General features: G+C 34.5%; 1 protein-coding gene across 1 annotated transcript in view; it reads left to right on the top strand.

Moving 5' to 3' along the window:
- The window catches only part of LOC124363344 (NEDD8-activating enzyme E1 regulatory subunit), a 61855-nt gene extending 41101 nt beyond the window's left edge, over positions 1–20754 (top strand). The window contains exons 6-10 of the mRNA XM_046818596.1: positions 651–784; positions 1831–2033; positions 5910–6046; positions 16268–16385; positions 20599–20754. Of these exons, the coding sequence (XP_046674552.1) occupies positions 651–784; positions 1831–2033; positions 5910–6046; positions 16268–16385; positions 20599–20711 (705 nt within the window). The 3' untranslated portion in view covers positions 20712–20754. The remainder of the gene's footprint in view (positions 1–650; positions 785–1830; positions 2034–5909; positions 6047–16267; positions 16386–20598) is intronic.
- The last annotated feature ends 3280 nt before the right edge of the window (positions 20755–24034 follow it).

Raw genomic sequence — 24034 nt, 5'->3', positions numbered from 1 at the left:
ACATGATCTGCAACATTTAACTTATACACGTAATTTATTATATACTGAAATACTTTTACTTATATTTTTAATTTGCTGAAAAATTAACTTTCACACAAAATATTATCTTGATTTAATGTAAATACAAATTAAAAAATATTGTAAAAATATAAAAAATATATGATGAACAAAAGAACTAAAATTAATTTACACACTATCAGAATCGTACTATTTATATAATAATTCGTCATCATCAATAAAAGTTCCAAATAAGACCGGCCATGTGTAAAGTCACAACATTAGTGCAGACGTCAGCTGAGTTAGTAGGTTATTTTTTTAATTTTCAGTCTTATCTTGAATAAAGACCAATTAATATTCATTTAACACGAGTAGAAGTTGAAAGTATGAAATAACTCAAGTACCAAACAGCAATAGTTACAAAAAGCAGTGACAATAATATCTGGTTTACACACGAGTGTTCCTCAGAAATACCATGGTCAACTTATAGTTAGCCAACCTCAAGAGATTAAAATATGAAAAGGATGTACAGTTGTATAACCATTTAAGTTTATTAAAAATATATTTCTCCAGACAATTTAAATATTTAGTTGTGCCGTATATTTGTGGTAAAGGATTTTTCTATTTATAAGGCAAGTTTATTATTGTTCCAGAGCAAACCTTTTTGGATAATCGCAAAGGCTGTGAGAGATTTTGTAGAGAATGAAGGCGCAGGTACTTTACCGTTGAGAGGTTCTCTGCCCGATATGACAGCTGAGACAGCTCGATATATCACACTACAACAGTTGTAAGTCATGTTGTCCTCGTAAATAAGAAAGTGATTTAACTTTAAGGTTGTCTATGAAAAGTGTTGTAATAAAAATTATAACACTTTTTTTGTACAATTTAACTACAGTGTACTGTGAACAAAGATAATATTCTTTGGTAACTCTTTCCCACCTAGCATGTTCAATTTCCTTAAATCCCTGTGAACCATCTGATAAAGGTAACAGTTATGTTTAACTTTTAAGTAAAGCATATTCACTACCAGCAAGATTTTAGCATGAATTCATCATAATTCCACTGACTTTTAATTTTGTAATTATATTGTTATAGTATGGTTCTATTGTGTGTAAAATTAAAAGCTTTCTTTCTTTCTTCCTCTTGTTTGCTGAATTTCAGCAGGTTCTGCTTACTTTGAGCATGGAACCTCGATAAACATTCTTGTATGTATGACTAGTTTACACTTTTTACACACAGTAAGTTCACTATTGCACTCAGTATCCACGAGGGTTGTATGCTTGGAGACAAGGTTGTTCTTGGTTTTCTCGGTGTTGTGGGTGTTTTCTGTTTTGTTTTCTATTTTTTATTAGAAACATTTCTTAAAATTAACCCTTAATTAGAATAGGGTCATATATGTTACACTAATCTTTAATTCCTTAAGAGTTAATTAAAATCCATGCAATATAAATAATCCGACTTACAAACAATTATGCTGTCTTTACACTTCTGTATTTTATAAAAAAATAAACTGTTAGTAAGGGTTTTATTAATTATTTTAAGGTTAAGACTGCCTACATCTAATCATGTACAATTCAATGATATAATAATAATACAAAATTAACAGTAAGTAACAATAGACGTACAGTAATGCAAATTAGTTAAATTTATGCGTAAAATTAAAAACAATATGTTTGACTTTTAGTGAAGAAAAATACAGAATATTCATGGACAATGGATTTCCACACACCACTCATATCATATTTTTAAATTTTAAATTGACCTCAATGTAATTTTCAGGTTAATTGTTTGTAATTTACCATTTCCAATCCTAAATGTGTCTGTCTTTCTTAGGTACTACAACAAAGCAAGCAGAGATGCAGAAGTGGTGTACCGCAGAGTACAGCAGCTCCTGCACCAGTTGAACCAGCCAGACGATACAATATCAGAAGCCGATGTGAAACAGTTTTGTAGACACGCAGCCAGTCTTGCAGTGATCAGGGGAACCTGTCTCGCAGATGAGTATGATCCTCGTTCACCAGCAGTCAATACAATTGGTAAGGGCAAGAAATGTAAAATCGTCATTATATAAATTATAGTCTCATTAATTCTATTCAACCCAAACTGCTAGCCATAACATTGAATAAGTGAATGTGTCATATGATATGGATATGATTAACTGCAGTAAAGCGAAATATTTTATTTCATGGAAAATTACAAATACCCTATTTAATATAGCCTACAACTACAAATAAGTGTACATGAATGTTTATTTGTAAAGATTAATATAACCCTGTTATTTTAAACTTTTTGGCTCAAAACATGTTATTTTATATATTGTTTTGTTTTCAAATTGGTTTTTAAGACATAGAGTTTAAAAAAAATTGCAAAACCTTTTACTTTGTAAAATGAAAGTTAATCAGATTTAAATTGTTCTAAAGTATAGATAATTCAAATTACTGATTGCAGGGTGTTCATAGACTATAGGCAATGTCTTGTTGTCACCAAAATAGGTCAATGGGTTTCATAACTCACATTAAAATATGGTCCTACAAAGCCACATTTTGAAAAACATTTGGTTCCAGGATTATAGAGCTTGTAATTTACAATACTTCTGGTTGGCTAAGCTTTAGCGAAGCCGATTACTCGTAGATCTGGAAGAATTTCATTTCTGTCTGTCCACAAATCTGAAATTTTACATGAAGGTTCATTTATATATGAGTGACATTGAGTTTGATTATGATGCATGTCACTTCATAAGATTTGGTTTACTATTAACACATTCACTGCGGGTGACGAACATGCTCGTCATGCGAAAATGGCACCGGGCGGTGGACGAGCGAGCTCGGCATACAGCAGCTGCTTTCATATTGCCTCAGTGTGAGGTGAGCAGTTGTCCGGGAAGGATGTAACACTCATAGCGAGGTGTGCCTGTTTCGGTGAGTCAGTTGGTGCGATTCGTCGCCGGTTCGCCATTTTCGTTTGTTGTGTATGCTTTGCGATATTGTGTGAGTGGATTATAGTGTCTGTTGACTTTGTAAGTGTATGTACTCATAATGGAGGAAGACGATAATGTTATTGACGATAATTTTTCTTCTGATGAAGACAATGAGTCGAGTTCGAACAGTTCTAGGGACGGTGAAGGCGGCGTCCCCTCACCCCCAGTGGGCCACCCCACCCCAATACGTGTAATTGATATACTATCTACGTGTCATTCATGTACTGTATACGTGTAATTCGCGAGTGTTTGTGCCATAACCTAGTGCGCTGCGAGCACATACAACACAGGGACCGGCACCCGGTGCGGATGACGAGCAGACTCGGTACAGACATGACGTCACCCGTTCCGGCCAACGAAGCTTCCGGGATACCTTGGACAACCCTTTCGGCTATCCTGACTCTGTTTTGGGTTAGTAAAAAACAACAAAAATTCCCACATTTTCTTTTCTGTCGCCGGTAATTTTGTCATCCGCAGTGAATGTGTTAACAAATATTTTTACATTGGTTTTATGGGTAATCATATTGGAAACAAGAAAATAACTGAATAAATAAATCTGTGAACAAACTGTGTACAATCATATAAGATTTTAACAAGTGGCACTTTTATTCATAGAGTAAAAAGAAAATATAATAAACTAGTGTCAATGTTAAATTTGGTGATATTTCTACATTGCTTTAAAACTTAACTTACTGAAAAAATGTCTTTGTATCATGTGGCAAGATATTTTGAGAAAGATTTCATTTGTACACTTAGATTTTTTTTCTTTAAACGTTATTTATACACTGACAAGAATGAGTTCTATAATGATGCATGTCCAACTATGGAATTTAGCTGAGCGTCAATGATGCCTATCACTCAGTGGGCAAACAAAATTTCTCTTTTGTCTGCTGGAGGATGTAAACATTCCCTGTGTATATGATTGTATGCCTGTTTATCTTCTGCAGAAAATCTAAAGAATGAAATGAGCTATGTAGATTTGAAATTTTGCATGCAAACTTAGCAAAGTCTGTTACGTGACACATGATAAAGTGTACTATTACCTCGTATCATAATGAATTGAAAAAATTATTAAACCTTATGTTTAACAATGTTTTTTTATTTACTTACAACTCAAAATTGAATTTATGAAGATAATTAATAATTAACTTGTAAAATGAAGGATAATAATAACATTTAATATAACAATCCAAAAAATAATTATAAAATGCAAAAAAAACATTAAAATTTGTAATACTTACGTTCAAACAAAAGTCAATGTGACTGTCACTGTAGAATAAGTGTGGAAACAATTATTCTCAGATATGGCTGTCAATAGATTCAGTATGTGTTCGCATGTGGATGTGAAGGCTGAGCTCATTTTGTCATCTTTTTGTTATATCCCAATTTATGTTCTGTGAATATGACAGGGTGTTTAGTAAATAAAATATATTTTTAATTTTGTGTTAATATTGGTTTTGCTAATGATTAAGTTTTACATCAGATTGAGACAGATTTGTAGAGTGTAGCTATATAGGTATACTTTTTGCTGAAAAGTTCATTTTAGTGTCTTTTTCAAATTATTGATATTTTTTATATATCATTTACTGAGTCATTTTCACCATCCTTGTCCTTTTTATCACCATGCAAACAAAGCCAATTAATCATCTATTTGTGCGTCAGATATTTCCTTGGTACAATAAACATTAGGAATAAAACCATAAAATAGTCTAGGACAAGTGACTTACAGTAACATGTGGTAACAGTCTGCAGTTTGGGACTACAGCAAATTCATCTAGGTGCAAACACTCATTACAGAAGACCGAGAAAGTGCTGACCTATACTAGAAAACTATGTGCGTGACACACAGTTTTCATAGAAATGCCTCTTGTGCAATATTACAGCATACAACAGAATAAAACAGGAACATTATAACAATGCTTAATATAACATTAGTAGCATACATTTATCCAATCACTATGAACGTAATATTACATAAAAAACCGTGCAGGTGTTAATTGTTTCCAACAGAACTTGTAATATCATTTTAGTCATTTAAAAGTAGTGAACCCCACCACTTGAGAGCAAAATCTGTAGTGGGTCTATTTGTATTATTATGGTCTTTTCATATTTTGTTTAAAATTTAATTTTTTATTTAATTTGAGGTGTAATTTTTCTATTGATACAATTAGCATTTGAATATTATTTTGGATTGTCTTATGAAAGTACCACACAAATGCTACAATACAATGTCATTTTTATTACTTACACATTAAAAAACATTTACACCTCATTATACCAAATGTTAAGATTAACCATTAATTCACAATTTTTTAAGAAAATGTACTATTTTTTATTATAATTTAAAACCTAAACTCTCCATTAAAACCAATATTACAAACAAATTTTTTATGAAAATTAAATTAAATCTATTCAAAATCCTTTTCCCCTACAATTATAATATATTTTAAAGTACGTTACTTATCTAAACAGATTGGTTTTTGGTGAGATAGAACCATATGTTGGACCAATAAGTTAAAGGACCACAAATCCATGACTGCCAGCACAAAAGGATTTGTTTCATCATGAAATGCCAACAAAAATTTGTTGGCTGTCATCGTTGAAATTATGTTACAGGCTCATGGTATTAAAATCGTTGTTGCACTGATGCCTGATCACAGCAAACGTAAAGTGCATACTGACAAGAATTAGAGCGAGATTATAACTCAACCAAGAATATGGACTTTGCATTTACTGCGTTCTGTATTTATATAGATGGCCACGTCTCGTCCAATTTTATGTTACAATGTTCCTCCTCAGTTTAAGTGGGTTTCATAATCCTAACTTTGCCTGATAAAATAACACCTCCTCAATTATTTTTTTTACAATTATTAGATCTTTGAAATAATAATAAAGTAGTTTTGTGTCTCATACAATGTTTCTATTTCTTATCCAGCCCAAAGCCTTGAAAATCCAGACAGCCTGATAGTATACTATGTGATGCTGAGAGGAGTGGACCGCTTCTTTGCCGAATACAATACTTATCCTGGGGAGTTTGATGATCAAGTAGAGCCTGATATTGTTAAATTGAAGGTAATATTATAATTAATTTGTACACAGCTATTTTTATTATTAGTATTTTTAAATTAGTCATTTAATTGTTTTACAAACTAGATCAGAGTCTATTACATACATTGTTGGTAGGCTATTGTTTGTTTAAAATAAAATTTCTGGTCATATAGTACAGTCACTGAAGGTGAAAATGAGGTAAAGCTCCCAATTTTTGTGGATTGCATGGAATTACTTGAAAATTTGCATAACACCTCATCTGACTCTCAACTTGCTTTTTGCAATTTGGAGGTAAAAACTATCATTGTCTAAAATAAAAAAATTTGGAAAGTCCAGAGTTACAAAATGTTAAGATTTAATTCATGTTCAAATATGTTGGGTAAAGTTCCTTTCAATTTTTTAAATATAATGTATGTAAAATCTTCATTATATAAATTATAGTCTCATTAATTTTATTTAACCCAAACTGGTATGAATTATATTTGGATGAGGATCAATTCCAAGAAGAGGAAGATCCAGACAATCCTTCTTCTGCCACTGGACATTATTAAAATGGTCAGTTGTAATTTTACTAATCTAACCTAAGCAATTTGTTTTATTCCATGTTTTCTGAAATCCAAAATATACATATACTTTCTGAACACACCTCGTATTTACAATCCATAGTAGTTCATTTCTGGAAAAATTAAAACTTCTTTTCAAGTTTTAGAACCCTTTCAAGATGGCGGACACTCTACACTAACTGCAAAGTGCTCCCTTAAATAGTGGAAGTTTTTATGGGTAAACCAACACACGTACCTGTGAAACTACACACAACATCACTTCAACAACTGTAAGTGAACTTATTATAAAGAAACACATCAAGATTTGCAAGATAAGAAAGGAAGAACACTTGTAAAATTTTGACACTCAGCTGACCTAGTTCTAGAGAAGAGGCAGCTCATTATCCACAATAAGCTATTTTATCTTGTTAACAGGCTTTGTTAATCATAGTTACTATCACAAATATTAAAACTGAAGCCTATCTAACCATAATTATCAACCACACCCATTTGTGTATACCATATGTTACACATAATCTGAGGCGTGGTATTTGCTGACTGTGCTGACTCAACAGCTGCCACACTGACCTGGCTCACTGACAGCTGCAATAACACTGACACAGCTGTACAGTAGTTGTATGGGACCTGACTCCACAAAGATTGCAGAAAGAATCTTAACAATCTATTTTGACCTGATAGGGATAAACTAGGAAATAATAATACTCATTTTTATTATTATTAACAGCGTTCATACACAATCTTTAATTGTGACTATTGGAACGAGCCAAACCAGCATGTAAAAAACTTAATCTTTTGTTTACTATTGACGAAATATATTTTCTTATAAAAAAAATTTGCTAATTTAAATATAACTACATTTTACAATGTCCAAAAATAAGACTACATCAGGGCCTAAATACGAGGGCTGTTTTTTAAGTAAGGGCCGTTTTTTTTTTAAATAAACAACAATTATTTTTTTCAAAATACATTTATTTTCAGAATCTACATACTTTTTTTTATTTTTCTACATAGTTGCCTTGTTTGTTAAGGCACTTATCATATCTTAAAACTAAGTTTCGAAATCCCTCTTCAAAGAAATTTGCCGCCTGCTCTGACAACCAGGAGTTCACGGCCGTCTTGACTTCTTCGTCGTCATTGTAGCGCTTCCCGCCAAGATGATTTTTCAAGTACCGAAAAAAGTGGAAATCGCTCGAAGCAAGGTCGGGGCTGTACGGCGGATGATTCAAAACTTCCCAGCCAAAAGAGTCGATCATTTCCTGTGTCCGAGCAGCGGTGTGAGGCCTTGCATTGTCGTGGAGGAGCAGAATTCCCTTTGTCAGCATGCCGCGTCTTTTGTTCTGAATGGCGCGTCGGAGACTGGCCAGGGTTGCTCAGTAGGCTTCTGAGTTAATCGTCATTCCTCGCGGCATAAAGTCCACTAGCAAAACACCGCGCCTGTCCCAGAACACAGTTGCCATAACTTTGCGCCGCGACAGTGTTTGTTTGGCTTTGACTTTGACTGGAGATGTTGTGTGCCGCCATTCCATGGACTGTTGCTTTGATTCAGGAGTGATATGGGATACCCATGTTTCATCTCCTGTGACAATTCGACTCAACATGTCATCTCCTTCCTCGTCGTAGCGGGTCAAGAAAATCAAAGAACTGCTTAATCTCTTTTTTTTGTGATCCTCAGTGAGGAGTTTGGGTACGCATCTTGAGCACAATTTTTTAAAGTTTAGGTTTTCTGACACAATTTTGTACAGTACTGACCTGGACACTTGAGGAAATTCCATAGGTTAGCTACAGAACTACAACTGACATGAAGTTGTTCGCTAGGAATGCTGGGAGGCGGGGCGCACGCTCGTTACGGCAGGAACGTGAACTACTACCGTGTACGGGAGAACGGCCCTTACTTAAAAAACAGCCCTCGTATCCATGTGGTCACTGCAGTATTGGTGTCAAATTCTCTGGTATATATTGTACTGGCCTCTGCAACCAATGGTAGCACGCTGGATGCATAAATATCTCTGACAAGCAATTGAAAAAAATTAAAAAAGAAGAAATTGACAATTGGACATGTAAAAACTGTGAACCAATGACATCATCATTAATTTTATCCACTAACCAGGATGACAAAAAAATATGTAGTCCTTCACCAGGGCACAGTCCTAAAACTGCTGACCAAGGCAATCAACACCAGGGAAATATCTTGACAACCTGTAGTTTAGCAGAGGAACTAGAAATAGTCAAACAACATGTCCAAAAGTATGAAGACCAAGAGGAAACAGACTTGAAAGCTTCATTGACCATTGCGGCTGAAGCTGGAAACTTACTATTGAAGGAGAATAGTAATCTTAAAAGAGACATTCAGGTCTTGTTAAAACAAAAATCGTCCTTAGAAGCTACAATCTCAGGACTGGAGCTGAAGCTAGAAGATATATCAGAACAAGAAACTAAATTTTCCCATAAATTTGAAATCCTGCAAGAAAATTTTCAACAAACATTAGCACAACTTGCAAAGGAAAAACAGCATAGATCAGAACTTCAAAATTTATCTGAAGAAAATGACAGAATGCAAACTTTTTTATTAGATGAACTACAGAAAACAATATTGGATCTTGAAAAAAACAAATAAACACCTTACGAAAGAAAAAAAACTGCTTGGTAGAACAAAGTAATACTGAATTAATACCTAAGACACATTTTCAAGAAACTACAATTTTCAAAGACGTAGGAACTCAAACAGTCCACGAACAACCTGCCATAAACTCAAGGGGACTCGGATGGGAAAAAAAAAATCTTTTACCAAAAATTTTTTTGTGATTTTGTATTCCTTGTTTTATTCTTTTTCAGAAAATACTTCACTTAAGATTTTCTGATGGTTAGATCTTTTTTTATAGCTGTTTTTCTAAAGAATTGCAAAGATATTTTGACGTCTCCATAAATCCTACACACTTGCCGGTAGATTTTATTATACAGTACAACACTATTCCACAAATTTTATTTTTGTTACTCTATGTCATTCTAATCCTTTATTTAATATTATGCTGGCTGCTGTTTTATCAGCTGTTACTTTATTGTTTTTGTTTACAGTGACAGTGGTGAGGTTATACAAGTGTGGAATTTGTATGTATTATGTTTTGTTTAGATAATCAAACAGTGCTTAGATAGAAACTATTTGTTTGATTTAGCTGTAAAATGCCTCGTTCTAAGAAAGATTTTAGTAAAAGACCTAACAAGTTTTTTGGTACAAGAAAACGGAAATTATCTGAGTGTGATAATGAATCTGTGCAAATCCAGTCTACGCCTACTCATTCCTACTCATTCTGCGCCAACTGCACTTATTGATAGCAACAAAGTTAGTTCATCAAAAAGGAAGGTAGGATCACACTTGAAAAATTACGATTCATTTATTGATGAAAATAATGAGTGTTATGATATTATTAATTTCAAACATTTAGAACAAATGCTGAACCAAATTGCAGTTTGCGTTGATTGTGGAGAATCACTAACTTTGAACACAGCTACTAGGCTAGGCCTAAGTGTAAAACTAATGATAAAATGCACTGGTTGTGGTAAAGAAGTGGTTAGTAATAATGATAAAAAGATGAATGATCAGCAGTCAGAATTGAATACCAGGCTGGTTTATGGTTTTCGTTGTATCGGTAAGGGAGAGGAAGCGGCTAAAACATTTTGTGGTGTTATGAATTTGTTCAGCCCACCGGCATTCAAATACTATAAGAAACGGATATGTGAAGCAGTAAAACAAGTTTGTGTTGAAGGTTTCAAGCATGCTGTGGAAGAGACTGTTGTGAAAAATAATGGTGAGAGGGACAATCTTTCAATTTCATTAGATGGAACGTGGCAGCGCCACGGCCACAGGTCGCTGAATAGTGTAGTAACAGCAGTAACAGTCGACACAGGTAAAGTGCTTGATGTAAAAATCTTTAGTAAGCATTACAGGTGTAAAAAAAGGCTTTAAAGGTGAATAACAACATGAAGTTAATTGTGAGGCTAACTTTGAAGGTGTAAGTGGAGGCATGGAAGTGTGCGGAGTTAGTAAGATGTTTACTGAATTGGAAGACAAGTACGGTGTAAAATATAAATATTACTTAGGAGATGGCGACAGCGCAGCTTTCCCAACAGTTCAAAAACTCATGCCCTATGGCACTAATTTTAAAATAGAGAAATTAGAGTGCATAGGGCATGTACAGAAAAGGATGGGATCCCGTTTGAAAACACTAAAAAAGCAAATGGCTGGTTCAAAGCTTGAGCATGAGAAAACAATTGGGGGTCGTGGTCGACTGACGGATAGTGCTATTCTGGACATTCAAAATTACTATGGACTGGCTATTCGTAGGAATACTACTAACCTAGATGACATGAAAAAAGGTGTGTGGTCTCTATATTTTCATTTGTACTCATCAAACGAATCTCCTCTTCATAGCCTTTGTCCGGTGGGTGCTGAAAGCTGTTGCAAGTACCAGAGAGCGATGGCCAATAAGGACCTATGATCATGAAGATCATTTCCACCTCCCTAAAGTGGTAATGGACAAAATAAAACCAATATTTAGGGACTAGGCTTCACCAGACCTTCTAAGGAAATGTTTACACGGAGGTACACAAAACCCCAATGAATCCGTCAACAACATAATTTGGTCTCGATTTCCTAAAAATACATTTGTGCTAAGGTCAACCCTTGAACTAGGTGTATATGAGGCTGTTGCATGCTTCAATCAAGGTAATATTGTGAGATGTTTAGCTTTAAAACAATTAGGCTACAAGCCTGGCAACAATTTGGTCAGACAAATGAAACAGAAAGATGAGATCCGAATCCGACAAGCAGAAAATGCCATCGAGGAATTAGAAAAGAAGTGCCGGCAGAGGGCAAAATTAACCAAATTAAGACTGGAAGAGTTGCTTGAGGAAGAAGAGGATCCAGATAACCCAGCATATGCCCCTGGACACTATTAACTGTAAGTTTATTTTTGTATTTTTATAGAGTTGGTTACAATGAACTTCAAATGCGTTTTCTGTAAAACTATGTTTTTTGTTTAGATAGGTACACTTTTCTCAAGAACTATTATAGGTAGCCTGTTGATTCTTTTTTTAATTTGTTCCCTACGTAATAATCTACATTTTGAGTACATATTATTGCCTTATGTTCAGTACTTAATTTTATACATCAGAGTAAATTGTAATTTTTTATGATATTTTTTGCATAAAAAGAAAAAAAAGTCACACGTTTATCTGAAAAGATTTTTTATAACCCTGTGTTCAAAATGTTAAGAAAAGTACAAGGAGCAGAATTAAAAAAAAAATAACTGGCTACCACTTATAGTTTTTAAGATAATGGTACCTAAAATTCATCAAATTTACATTGCGGGGATAGGCCCATCCGACTCCCCTCAAGTGACCTCATGGTGACTGAATTAGCTCAGATAAAGATAAGACAAGACCAAATGGAGGAAGTTGTAAAAGAATTAAATGATCAGCTTAAATCCCTCACTCTTTCTCTTTCCAAAGTCTCTAACGTAAGTGAACTGATTGTACAAAGAAATAACAAGTACAAACCTGGTCCAAAAAAGACAAAAACTAAACAGTTTATACCAAATCAGACTAAACAAACGGTCCCTGATAAGAAAACAGTTTTTAGCGTCTCTATCCAGGCAGCCAAATTCAAATCCAAAATTGACGTAGTTGAAGCCAGACAAATCACTCAGAAAAAACTGAACGATACAACTCTCTATGGACAACACCTCTATTGCTCTCCTATTATTGACACAGTTGGAGCCAGCCAAACCACTCAGAAAAAACTGAATGATACAGCTCCCTCCGGACAACACCTCTGTTGCTCTCCTAATATTGACACAGTTGGAGCCAGCCAAACCACTCAGAAAAAACTGAATGATACAACTCCCTCCGGACAACACCTCTATTGCTCTCCTAATATTGACACAGTTGGAGCCAGCCAAACCACTCAGAAAAAACTGAATGGTACAACTCCCTCCGGACAACACCTCTATTGCTTTCCTAATATTGACACAGTTGGAGCCAGCCAAACCACTCAGAAAAACTGAATGATACAAGTCCCTCCGGACAACACCTCTGTTGCTCTCCTATTATTGACACAGTTGGAGCCAGCCAAACCACTCAGAAAAAACTGAATGATACAACTCCCTCTGGACAACACCTCTATTGCTCTCCTAATATTGACACAGTCTCCTAATATGAATGTGTTTTGAACGTCTAAGCCTGTGGTTTATCTTACTTACTTCTGACTTTTGCAATACAATGTCCATTGTCAAAATGCAATAAAGAGATCGATTTGATTTGATTTGAGTTGGAGCCAGCCAAACCATTCAGAAAAAACTGAATGATACAACTCCCTCCGGACAACACCTCTGTTGCTCTCCTAATATTGACACAGTTGGAGCCAGTCAAACCACTCAGAAAAAACTGAACTATAATATCCTCCAGTCTATACAGCTTAAAAACCCTCCCTCAACTGCAAAAATCCGTCCTGATGGTGAAGACATAGACATGTTTTTTACTAAACATATAGATTTTTACAAAACCATGACAACTTTTTTAGCAATCTCAATGTAGTTAACTCAGCTCCTTCACCAAATTTGCTTACTTCCACAGAAACATTGACTGCAAACGCTACTGGACAAAATTTTTTAGAAATTCCTATCTCCAAAAAACCAGACCATAGTAAAACACAACTCTACCAACCTAAAACACCAACTGAGGATTTTTCATCAAAACATTGATGGCATAGGAGGGAAAATAAACAGACTAACACATGTTCTAGAACTACACTCACCTGACTTAGTGATCTTAACCGAGCATGGGCTTAAAGAGTCACAGCTGTCAAATACAAGGCTTCCAGGATACAACTTAATAGGAGGGTTTTCACGTCAAAATTGCAGAAAAGGAGGGGTAGCTGTTTTTCCTAGTGAAGGGTTAAGGAACGAAATATACAATTTTACAACTGACCTTGCAAGTGAACTTACGTGTGAAACTCGCGTAGTACAGATGACAATGGGTAAAATCACAATCTACATAATAGGTGTTTACAGACCACCAAGTGGAAGCCTTGACAATGCCCTCGACATCTTGTCTAGTACAATAGACCTCATTCCTACTTGGAAGTGCCCCACAATTATCATGGGTGATATTAATGTGGATGGGCTAAATCATGACTACAGAAATAGAAAGTTAAAAGACATGTTGGCCAGCCATAACATCAATAGGATAGATCTTCCACCAACTAGAGTCACTTTAAACACTGAATCATCAATTGACTTTGTTTGCTCAAACCTTGACAAGAGTAAAATTGACACTGATCTAGTCGTCACTGGCCTATCAGACCACATTGCTCAGCTCTGTACTATTATTACTCTAAATAAAAAACTACCTCCACCCATTTTATCTAAAAGACACTTCTCACAGGAAAACATGGATTATTTTAAATACCTACTTCATTTAGAGACATGGGAAAATGTTTACAACACCCCTTCTGCAGAACAATCGTACAACTATTTTCATGAAGTCCTCATTCAAATTCTCAATCTAACATGCCCTCATAAAAAATCCTGACTGAAAAGGAATGCAATATTTAAAGCAACCAATGAAGAGTCGGAAAGATTAAGAAAGTCCTTCCTCAGAGCTCTGGAAATGGAAAGGACAACTGGCTACGATGACCATAAGATAGAAACTGCTGACAGAAAAAAGAATATGACCTCTACTTAAAAAAGCTAAGAAAACAGTCAACTTCAGGCTTCATTGACAACTCAAACAACAAACAAAGGGCTATCTGGCAGGCTATTAACTATGAAAGATGCAAAAATAGTAGAAGGGACGAATCACTAAAACTTGTAATCAATGAAGAACAAATCAAGAATCCAAATGAAATAGCTGAGTACTTCAACCAGTATTTTACAAAAATAGCTGACATCATTCTCTGCAATGCTGGCCAAGCCGTAAATAATCAGTTACCAACATGCAAAGACTATGGCGAAATACCTGACTTCATCCTTTATCCCACCATACCAGAAGAAGTTTCCCATACACTCTCATCTCTGAAATCAAAACCATCAGCAGGTATCGATGAACTCACCTCCACACTACTGAAACACGGATGAAATAGTGAGTCCTTTATGTCACATAATCAACCTTTCATTTTCACAGGGCATTTTTCCAACAAAACTTAAACTTGCAAGAGTATTCCCTGTTCACAAAAAAGGCAGCGTAACATCAGTGGAAAACTATAGACCAATATCAATTCTCCCAACAATATCTAAAGTAGTGGAAAAGGTCTTACTAAACCAACTGATAACACATCTGACGACTTACAACATCTTGACGACCCAGCAACATGGCTTCCTCCGTGGTAAATCCACAACTACAGCTATAGTTCAACTCTTAGAATTCATCATCGACCAACTTGAAGAGGGTACAACCGTGACTGCCATGCTGCTGGACTTCAGTAAGGTTTTTGACTGCCTAAACCACTCTCTACTTCTCCAAAAAGTAGGGAACATGGGCATTAGAGGAGCATCACAAAACTGGCTTGTCAGCTACCTGAAAGACCGTCAGCAACTAGTTGAACTTAACTATACAAACAATAATACATCCCATAAAGCAAGATCTACCTTACTCCCTATCACTAGTGGTGTCCCTCAGGGATCGATTTTGGGACCAGTGCTTTTTATTCTGCTAACGAATGACCTTCCAAGCTATCTTCTTGACTGGGCCCAAGCAATGCTATATGCAGATGACACAGCCCTTCTTATTGCACAAAAAGACTCAATATCCCTCGAACTTAACTCTTTTATAGCCTTGAATATGACCAAACAATACTGCCAACATAATAATCTTGTTCTTAATGATAGCAAAACACAGCAACTTATATGGAAAGGCCGAAGAACCAGTGACTACTATGGCTTACCAGAAATAGCTCAAGATAACCACACATTGACGATCTCTGTAGTAAGCTTAACTGCAGTATTTATGCTCTTAAAGAAGAAACAGGGACCGTGTTCTAGTTCTGCAAAAAAAGGCTATTCGAATATTAGCAGAACTGACTCCTCACGAGTCATGCCGTCAGGCCTTTGAAGAACTTGGAATCCTGACAGTGGTCTCACTCTATATTTGCGAGGCCACCTGCTACACAATAGCTCAGAAACCTGACCACCTAGGTAACAATCATAACCTGTCATGTAAAATTGAAGAATAAATAAATAACTATAACACAAGAAACGCATATGACTATATCCTGCCAACGCACCACCTCACTCTGTTTGAAAAGAAACCTACCTACATGGGAAGAAAAACTTTTCAACCAACTCCCAGAAGATCTGAAGAGACGTAGAGAAGACAAGAACTTCAAGGCATCGCTCAAGACCTGGCTGCTACAGAAGTCTTTTTACACCATAGAAGAATTTTTCAATGCCTGACTATTTATGGTAACATTTCTGTACCTTAATAAAGTTAGCTTCATCACCTTTTTTCAACTCTAACTGTTACCTATTTATATCTTCTTGACTGATTTCAACTAAGCTATTATTGTATATACAATTTTAAGATATGAAATGTACAAATCTCTAATAACGACGCCATTACTGTACTCTATGTTCATGTAAATAAAGAATTTTGATTTGATTTGATTTTGTCAGCTATGTGTTGTATTGTCCAGGCATGTATAGCCAAGCTGCTCAATGAGTGGGGTTGTCCAACTCTAGCTAAAGACGACTACGTCCATGAAATTTGTCGGTACGGAGGTGCTGAACTCCATTCTGTCTCAGCATATATGGGTAATTACATTTATTGTGTACTGCTTGTTTTGTGTATAAATACATTCATAAGTAACTGAGACAGTACCCTTGCAGCTAGATCTATTTTTGTTTATTGTTATTGATAATCTGTCTAGAAAGTGAGTGACAGTAGTTGGGCGTGGAATGGCAGACAACAATGTTACAGATCTTACATCTAGCCCTTTTGTATCATACTGACTTTTTACTATTTTGTTTACTTTAAATTTACTTCAATAGAGTAAGACATAAATTGTGTTCATTGATGAAACAAAATTAGTTGTTAAAAAAAATCATTAACCAATCAAAATTTATCTGAAAATGTGATCTACAAAACATCTCTATGACAATCCTAGAAAAAATTCGAACTATTCTTACATTATAGTGTATGATTAAATGTGGACACTACTCCAGTTATAGTATACAATGTTAATACTTTGACCACCAAGTTCAGCAGTGTTCCTTGTGTACATATATTTATTATTATTTATTAACTTTTGCTAGGATCATCGTAGAGACGTTTGGTCATGTTATTGTGTTTCTTTTGAATTTACCTTTCAAATGACCATGTCACAAGATAGGGGTTGCAATTTGAAAATTTAAAGTGACTCCCCTCTATCTCCTTTGAAAAAGGGGGTAAATATTTTTATCTTTAAAAAAATCCAAGAAGTATTTTAATAGGTGAAGATTATAATCGATATCTCAATCCGTGTGGTATGGATACATTCTGTTTAGTTTTTGATGGATAAAGATGAAGTGATGTAACTAGAGACACCTTTCTAGGAAATATAAGTAAACTTTTTAGTTGGTGTTACAACTTTACCCATTTCCCCAAAATAGAATTTTGGGGGGCTCAAAATTTTGAAATGTAAAACCTATTAAGTGACACCTGATTTAAAAGGTCTTGATAAAAGAAGAAGAAGAGTGGAAACTAGAGCTTTTTATCTCAACCCAGTACAAAATGGCAGCTAATTTAAATTATTTAAATTAAAAGCTTGGATGGATCTTGCTCAACCTTCAATGGGCAAAGATAGAAAAATTAAACTCAGGACACCCCTCTAGGAAACAAAATTAAATTATTTTCCCGAAATAGGCTTTTTGGGGAGCAGTTTAAATATAAAGTTACAGGTAGCACTAGTAATTACAATTACATTAAGCAATAAAACAGCTAAAACTTACTAACCTTTTTATATCAGATGTTCAGACAGCTGTCCCAGGACAGTTTGACAATGTCCAAGCCTGTTGTAGAAACTTGAAACAGCACACGCTGTATGGATTCATGCGGGATATTTTAAAGTTCCACTGATATTCTGTCCCTAAGGTTATTAATGCATTGGGGTTTCATTTTATAGATGTTGTTTCTAATGTGGCCCGACACAAAGTAGTCAAGTAGAGATAGATCTGGTGATCTTGGTGGCCACTCAGTACAAAAAAAACCAATCTAGCGATTTATAAAAATATTGCTTAAATACTTGCGGACATGCAGGCTATAGTGTGGAGAAGGTGCTCCATCCTGCTGGAACCAAACTACATTACAGTTGTTGGTTGCTACTTGGATAGCTGGATAAACCTGATTTTGTAGCATTTCCTGGTATATCTTGGCATTAAGGCTTCCATCAATAAAAAAGGGCCCAACAAACTGATTCCTGACAATGCAAAGCGAACGTTGAATTTTTCAGGGTGCTGGATATGTTGCTCTCTCATCGAATGTTGGTTAACATCAGCCCAATAATGAGCATTGTGTCTGTTAACGTTATGGTTTAACATGAAATTTGTTTCATCTGAGAAAGCAATGTTGTTTAATCTAATCGTATTACAATAGAACCTCTCTAATATGTCACCTTCGGGACTGGGAGTATGGTCGGAATGCAAAGAAGATCGTATTATATAAAAAAGACATTTCTTTATTACATTTTAATATTATACATTATATATAAACTTTTGGTTTGTTTTGACCCCAGGTTTGTCAGTGTATTTCAGTTACACCCTGTATATATATATTGTACATCTTTAACAATTTCATGTATGTCGTTTCGCTTGTCTTCGATCTGGTCATTTTTACTCATAACATCCGGCCAAAGCTTACGCCATAAATTTCAAAGTATGTTAGGTTTCAATTCGTACCACGATGCAGCGTTTGTAGAGATAGCATTATTGACGTTCAAATATGTTACAATTCTCTTCAGATTTTTCTGAGATTGAGCTGATTTACTTTCTCTGATATCACCTTTTTAACCATTTAATAACTCTGATCCATTGGTTGAAAGAGTGATGACTCATTTGGAGGGAAAAAGAGCTTTTATGGCCTCTTTCACTAAATACTTTCTCAGATGGATGTGACGGTATGTTATTCAGCAGCAGCAGAGCACGAACAGGCAGCTTTTTTATATAAAGTATTTTTCAACCAATGGGACAAACTAGTCGAAAAACCAAGATTTGAAGAGGTCCTAGACTTCTTGGGTTTGCCAATAACGAACAGGAGAAGTTTGTGCGTACCGTCTGCATTGCTACAAGTGACTGTTGTCCTTTCATAAGTTTCGTTCCTGCCACAGATTCATTTGAAGCTGCAAGCGTTTTTGTTGGTAACATTTTAAAGTTTAGTCGTCTAATCGATATAATAAACTTGGCTAGGTAATATTTCATTTACTTCAACAATTTCTTGGAACTTCAGAGAAATCTCCTTAGTAGCCTCGGCATCAGCAAATAATTTTTTACCAAAATTTGAAACATAACGAACTCCATGACGGGTTTTCCAGCAATCAATCCAGCCCTCACTTTCAGTTTTTTGTGGAAATTATTACCTTTTCTTTTAAAATTGGTCCAGATATTGGGATTCCATTCCTTCCTTCTTGGCAGACCAACATTTAAAATGCGCTATCAAGCAGTTCAAGTTTAAGTTTTTTTAGTATTTTGTGATTATTTTGTGAAGCCGGCAAGCTATAATAACTTTAAACAATGGCAAGTGACGGGTGGTGAGTCATCTACAGTTGTTACAAGCTTGCGAGATCGAGCATGGTTGGATTAACTGGAACGATGGACCAGCCGAGAGTGGATTAGAGGGGTTCTATTGTATTATCAATGTTCTGCATCATTATTTCACAAATTCTTCTCAATATTCAAAATCATCCTCACTTAGCTCCTGAACTAAATGCATTTTTTATGCTTTATAACCACTGTAATGTAAAACTTTATAAACTGATGTTTGAGATATACCTTATATTTGAGAAACATCATTTCTTGTTTAGGCACAAGGATCTTCTACAACAGACTGTAAAACGTCAAGTGCCAATGCTTCGTTTATAGCTGATTTTGGTCGCCCAGGTTTGAGGAAGTCTTTAATGTTACCTGTTTCCTGGAAACGTTGGATTATTTTTTTAACTCCTGATTTAGATACAGGATTTCTTGCTCCTGTTCATTTTAAAAACTCCATTTCAACATAAATTATCACAAACTCATCTTAACTTTGTTAATTTCAACCAGAAACTGGAAATGGTACTGCACTTTCTCAAAACTGATAAGATAAGGGAGGCTTGCCCTGCCTCTATTGAAGTTATTTACCTCCTGAATGTGGATGTTTTTGTTATGCCTTAATTAATTTTTAAATAATTTCAATGAGCTACCATTTTGTACTGGGCTTTGGTAAAAGTTCTTGTTCCCACTGTTCTTCTTCTTTTATCAAGACCTTTCAAACAAGGTTTTCAATTAATAGGTCTTTAAATTTAAAAATGTTGAGTCCCCCTCCTCCCTACAAAATCCCATTTTGGAGAACTGTTCATTTCTATTTCCTAGAAAGGTGTCCTGTGTTCCATCCCTCCATCTTTATCCATCAAAAGCAAAACCGAGTGTATCCATACTTTTAACTTACACTGTACAGATATAAGGTGTAAAAAATTCCTGCACTGGCTTGGTAACTCCCAAACGATTACGAATAAAGCAACAAATCTTGGTATTCATTACTGCACCTATAAATATTCTTTTTTTACACCCTCTGTATATAACACATTGGTATAGAATTATGATCATGGCTTAGAATTCCAAGCAGATGACTGCAATTGGAATGATGGTCAAAAAATAAAGAAAAAGTCAACAAGGTTAGAAATCAAGAAATTTCATATCTGTGAATACTCTTAACATTTGATAACAAAATATCAATTCTAAAGTTTTACTTTTGATTTAATAAAATGTGGTATAAAAGCAGTACATCACTTTTTTACAGGTGGTTGTGTCGGCCAAGAAGTCATCAAACTCGTCACAGGACAATACAAGCCTATAAATAACACATTTTTGTATGATGCAATTAGTTCAAATACCTCAGTGTTCCTTTTGTAATGTATAGTTGTTTATTAATAATTGTATAAATACTAAGCTGTAACAGTAGTTTGTTTTATTTATACCATTATTATGAAATATGTTTCTTCAGACAATTTTAATTCTCTCCTTCTCTTATCCTTTTATCGTTCTTAATGTTCTTAAACCATGAAAATATTAGTATAGAAGACTGTGTACTCGTATTTTATTTAAGACATAGGTTAGAACACAACTTTGTTAACATTGCAATAATGCACTAAAAATATGGTGGGCACGTATGTGAAGTCAAAATGTGGCTATTGCAATAAAAACTTTTAAAAAGTTCTGGTGGAATAAAATGTAGTGGTGAATGTAACAACTGGTTTCATTTTAAATGTGCGGTTATATCCAATAAAGATTTTGGTAAGCAAGAAGACAAGCCGTCTTGACAATGTAATAAATGTTTTCGGTCTAACCTAGATGATGCTACTGAAGTTGACTTGGCAAATAATGTAACTGGTACTAGTGAGGTTATAAAGTGATAATACTCTTGTTAGTGACTGTTGTCAATGTTTTGATCACATTAAAATTTTAACAGACCAATTTTTTGAACTTACTAAGAACCAAAATGGTATCAGTAAAAAACTTGAGTGAACTACAGTCTGATAACGTCAGGTTCACTTCGGCTTTGAATAGCCAAGAATAGGCTATTGGTAATATATTGCTTCCTGATACTTCCTATACTGCAAAGTTAAAACTACATAGGAACAGAGAGACAGTGAATAAACATAATGCTCATAATTTATTGAATTTGAATCACATGCCTATGATTAATGCAACTAGGCTTATGTCTACCATAACCAAAAATCAGCTAAGCCGTGAAGTAGTAGATCTTGATTCTGGTGTTACTGATTTACAGTTGGTTTTCCCTCCTTACGATAATAATTTGAGTGTGAATCTTGGGCATAAAGTGAAATCCAATCCTCAAGATAGGCATACTTATCAAAGAAATGAGGTTCTGTTTGGATGGGACAGATACTGATGTTAATAGCAAATTTCATTCTATGAAGTCTTGTAGGCAAACAAAGGCGCCTAATCAACATGTTCTAAAGTCAATATTTCTTCCTAAAGATGAATTCATAACTGATTCAGCGACTAATGATAAACGTAAAGTAGCAGAAAGGCACAGGTTTTTATTTGTGTCTAGACTTGGCATTGATGTAGATTGTGATGCAGTTAAACAATATCTGAACTTTGCTGACGTGAAGAACTTTGTGGTTGAAAACATTAAAAACAGGTGTTTACTCCGGACTTTTGGCCCTCTGGCATTTATGGTAGCCATATTAGGTTTTTAAGGAAACAAGCTGTTGAAACTTCTTTTTTGGAAGAAGGAGCAGAGTCAGTGGAGAACCCCTAGTCTCGACTAAATTGACTTATTTGGAAGTTACTCGGGTTAGTTCACAACCTGGAAAAAAGTCGTATAACAGTGAATCCACAAGTGAAATAATATATGTTAACTTCTACCACCAAAATTTACAAAGTCTGTCTAATAAAATGCGGATTTTGGAAAAGGTTTGCAGTGAATTAGATGTTCTGTTCTTGACTGACATTGGTTGCCAGCCAGTGAAATTAAGGAATATGCTTCAATTAATACCCTACAACTAGTATCTTACTTTTGCCGTGAAAATAAAACTCACGGGTATGTTGCCATTTATACTAAACTCTTCAACTAGAGTGAAGGTAATGTATGATTTTAGTAACTTATTTGTAGAACTTGACTGTGAACTTGCTTGCATAGAACTGATACACCATAACCTAGTTATTGTGACTGTGTATAGAAATCCATCTGGCCAAATCGACTCTTTCTTCAAGACAATGGAGAAATTGTTTAGTTTTATTAACCGACATAACAAGAAGTCCATTGTATGAGGTGACTTCAATTTTTATCTCTAGGCAAGAATGCTGAACTCTTTGTAAATCTCTGCCTGACTTATAGACCTACCAAGACAACTGGAGAATCCACTAGACTCACTAACTGTTTAGACAATGTATTTACTTCAGAAGCAGAGAACTTAAGAGTCAAGGGTTATTAATTTCCATATCAGCGATCATCTTGGACAGCATTTCATATATGTTAGTTTAAATTTAGATTATGTAAATAAACCAAATAGGCCTATGCATAACAGTTGTAGAGCCAGCTTTAAGACAGTTGTACATACTGTATGCAGATGATACAACTATTTTAAATAGTAATAAAAATATGACAACTTTAATTTTAGAATAGGGGCAGGCAATGACAGAAGCTATTAAGTGGTTTAAAGCCAACCTTTAAGTGGTAAATAATAGTAAAATAGAAAATTTAATTTTTATTCTTTATGGAAACTGTGTCTTTGATAGTAAGTACACAGTACCTGTTAAGCTATTAGGAATATACATGGATAATCGATTAAATTGGAATGCTCATGTACGTTTCGTATGTAAAAAATTAGCTAGGGTTACATATCTTATCAGGAAACTAAAGTATAGTATCAGCAATGAAATGTTAATTACACCATGTTATGCCTTTTTCCATTCCCAGCTAGGGTATGGTATAACACTTTGGGGAAACAGTACTAGTGCTAAAAATGCTTTTATTTGGCAAAATAAAGTAATTCGAATTATTGTAAATGTTGGCAATAGAGTTTATTGTATCCCAATTTTTTTTATGTAGAATTATGACCCTTCCATCCCTGTATATTTATTGTATTTTACTTAGTATCAAAGAAAAATTAGTTAATTTTATTAGTAAACAAGAAATACACTCCTACTGTACCAGAAAAAATATACTTGAACAGATGAATGTTCTATTAGAGAAAATCAAAGGCACTTTTATCTATATGAGGATTAAACTTTTTAATAAACTTCCTGAAAAAGCATGGCATGTGTCTATTAGTAGATTTAAAAAAGTTGAAAGTAATTGGCTTGTTTATGACACATTTTATTCTTTAAATGACCTGTGATATTAATTCTTTAATTTTTAATAATTAAGATTTTATATCTCTTGTTTTTTATAATAGTTATATCTCCTTTTATTTATTTATTATTGTTATTTTTATTTGTTGCCTTGTTGTCTAATTATTGCTATTTATATACTATTAATTTAATTTATACTGTATATGTTTTAGATATATTACATATATTTAATGAGCAATCTGTGGCGTTATTTACATTTGCCATATATGTATAAAATTAACCTTTACATCATTTTGTAAATATCTAATGTTTACACTAATTAATTGTTTTATGGGATTTTAAAGGTGTAATAGGTGTAGGCCATTTAATTATAAAAAAGTTACATTGTCCATTGCATTGTCATAAGTGCTTAA

The sequence above is a fragment of the Homalodisca vitripennis genome, chromosome 1, assembly GCF_021130785.1.
Source record: "Homalodisca vitripennis isolate AUS2020 chromosome 1, UT_GWSS_2.1, whole genome shotgun sequence".
In the NCBI taxonomy this organism is placed as follows: Eukaryota; Metazoa; Arthropoda; class Insecta; order Hemiptera; family Cicadellidae; genus Homalodisca; species Homalodisca vitripennis.
This window is presented reverse-complemented; position numbering and strand designations above follow the sequence as displayed.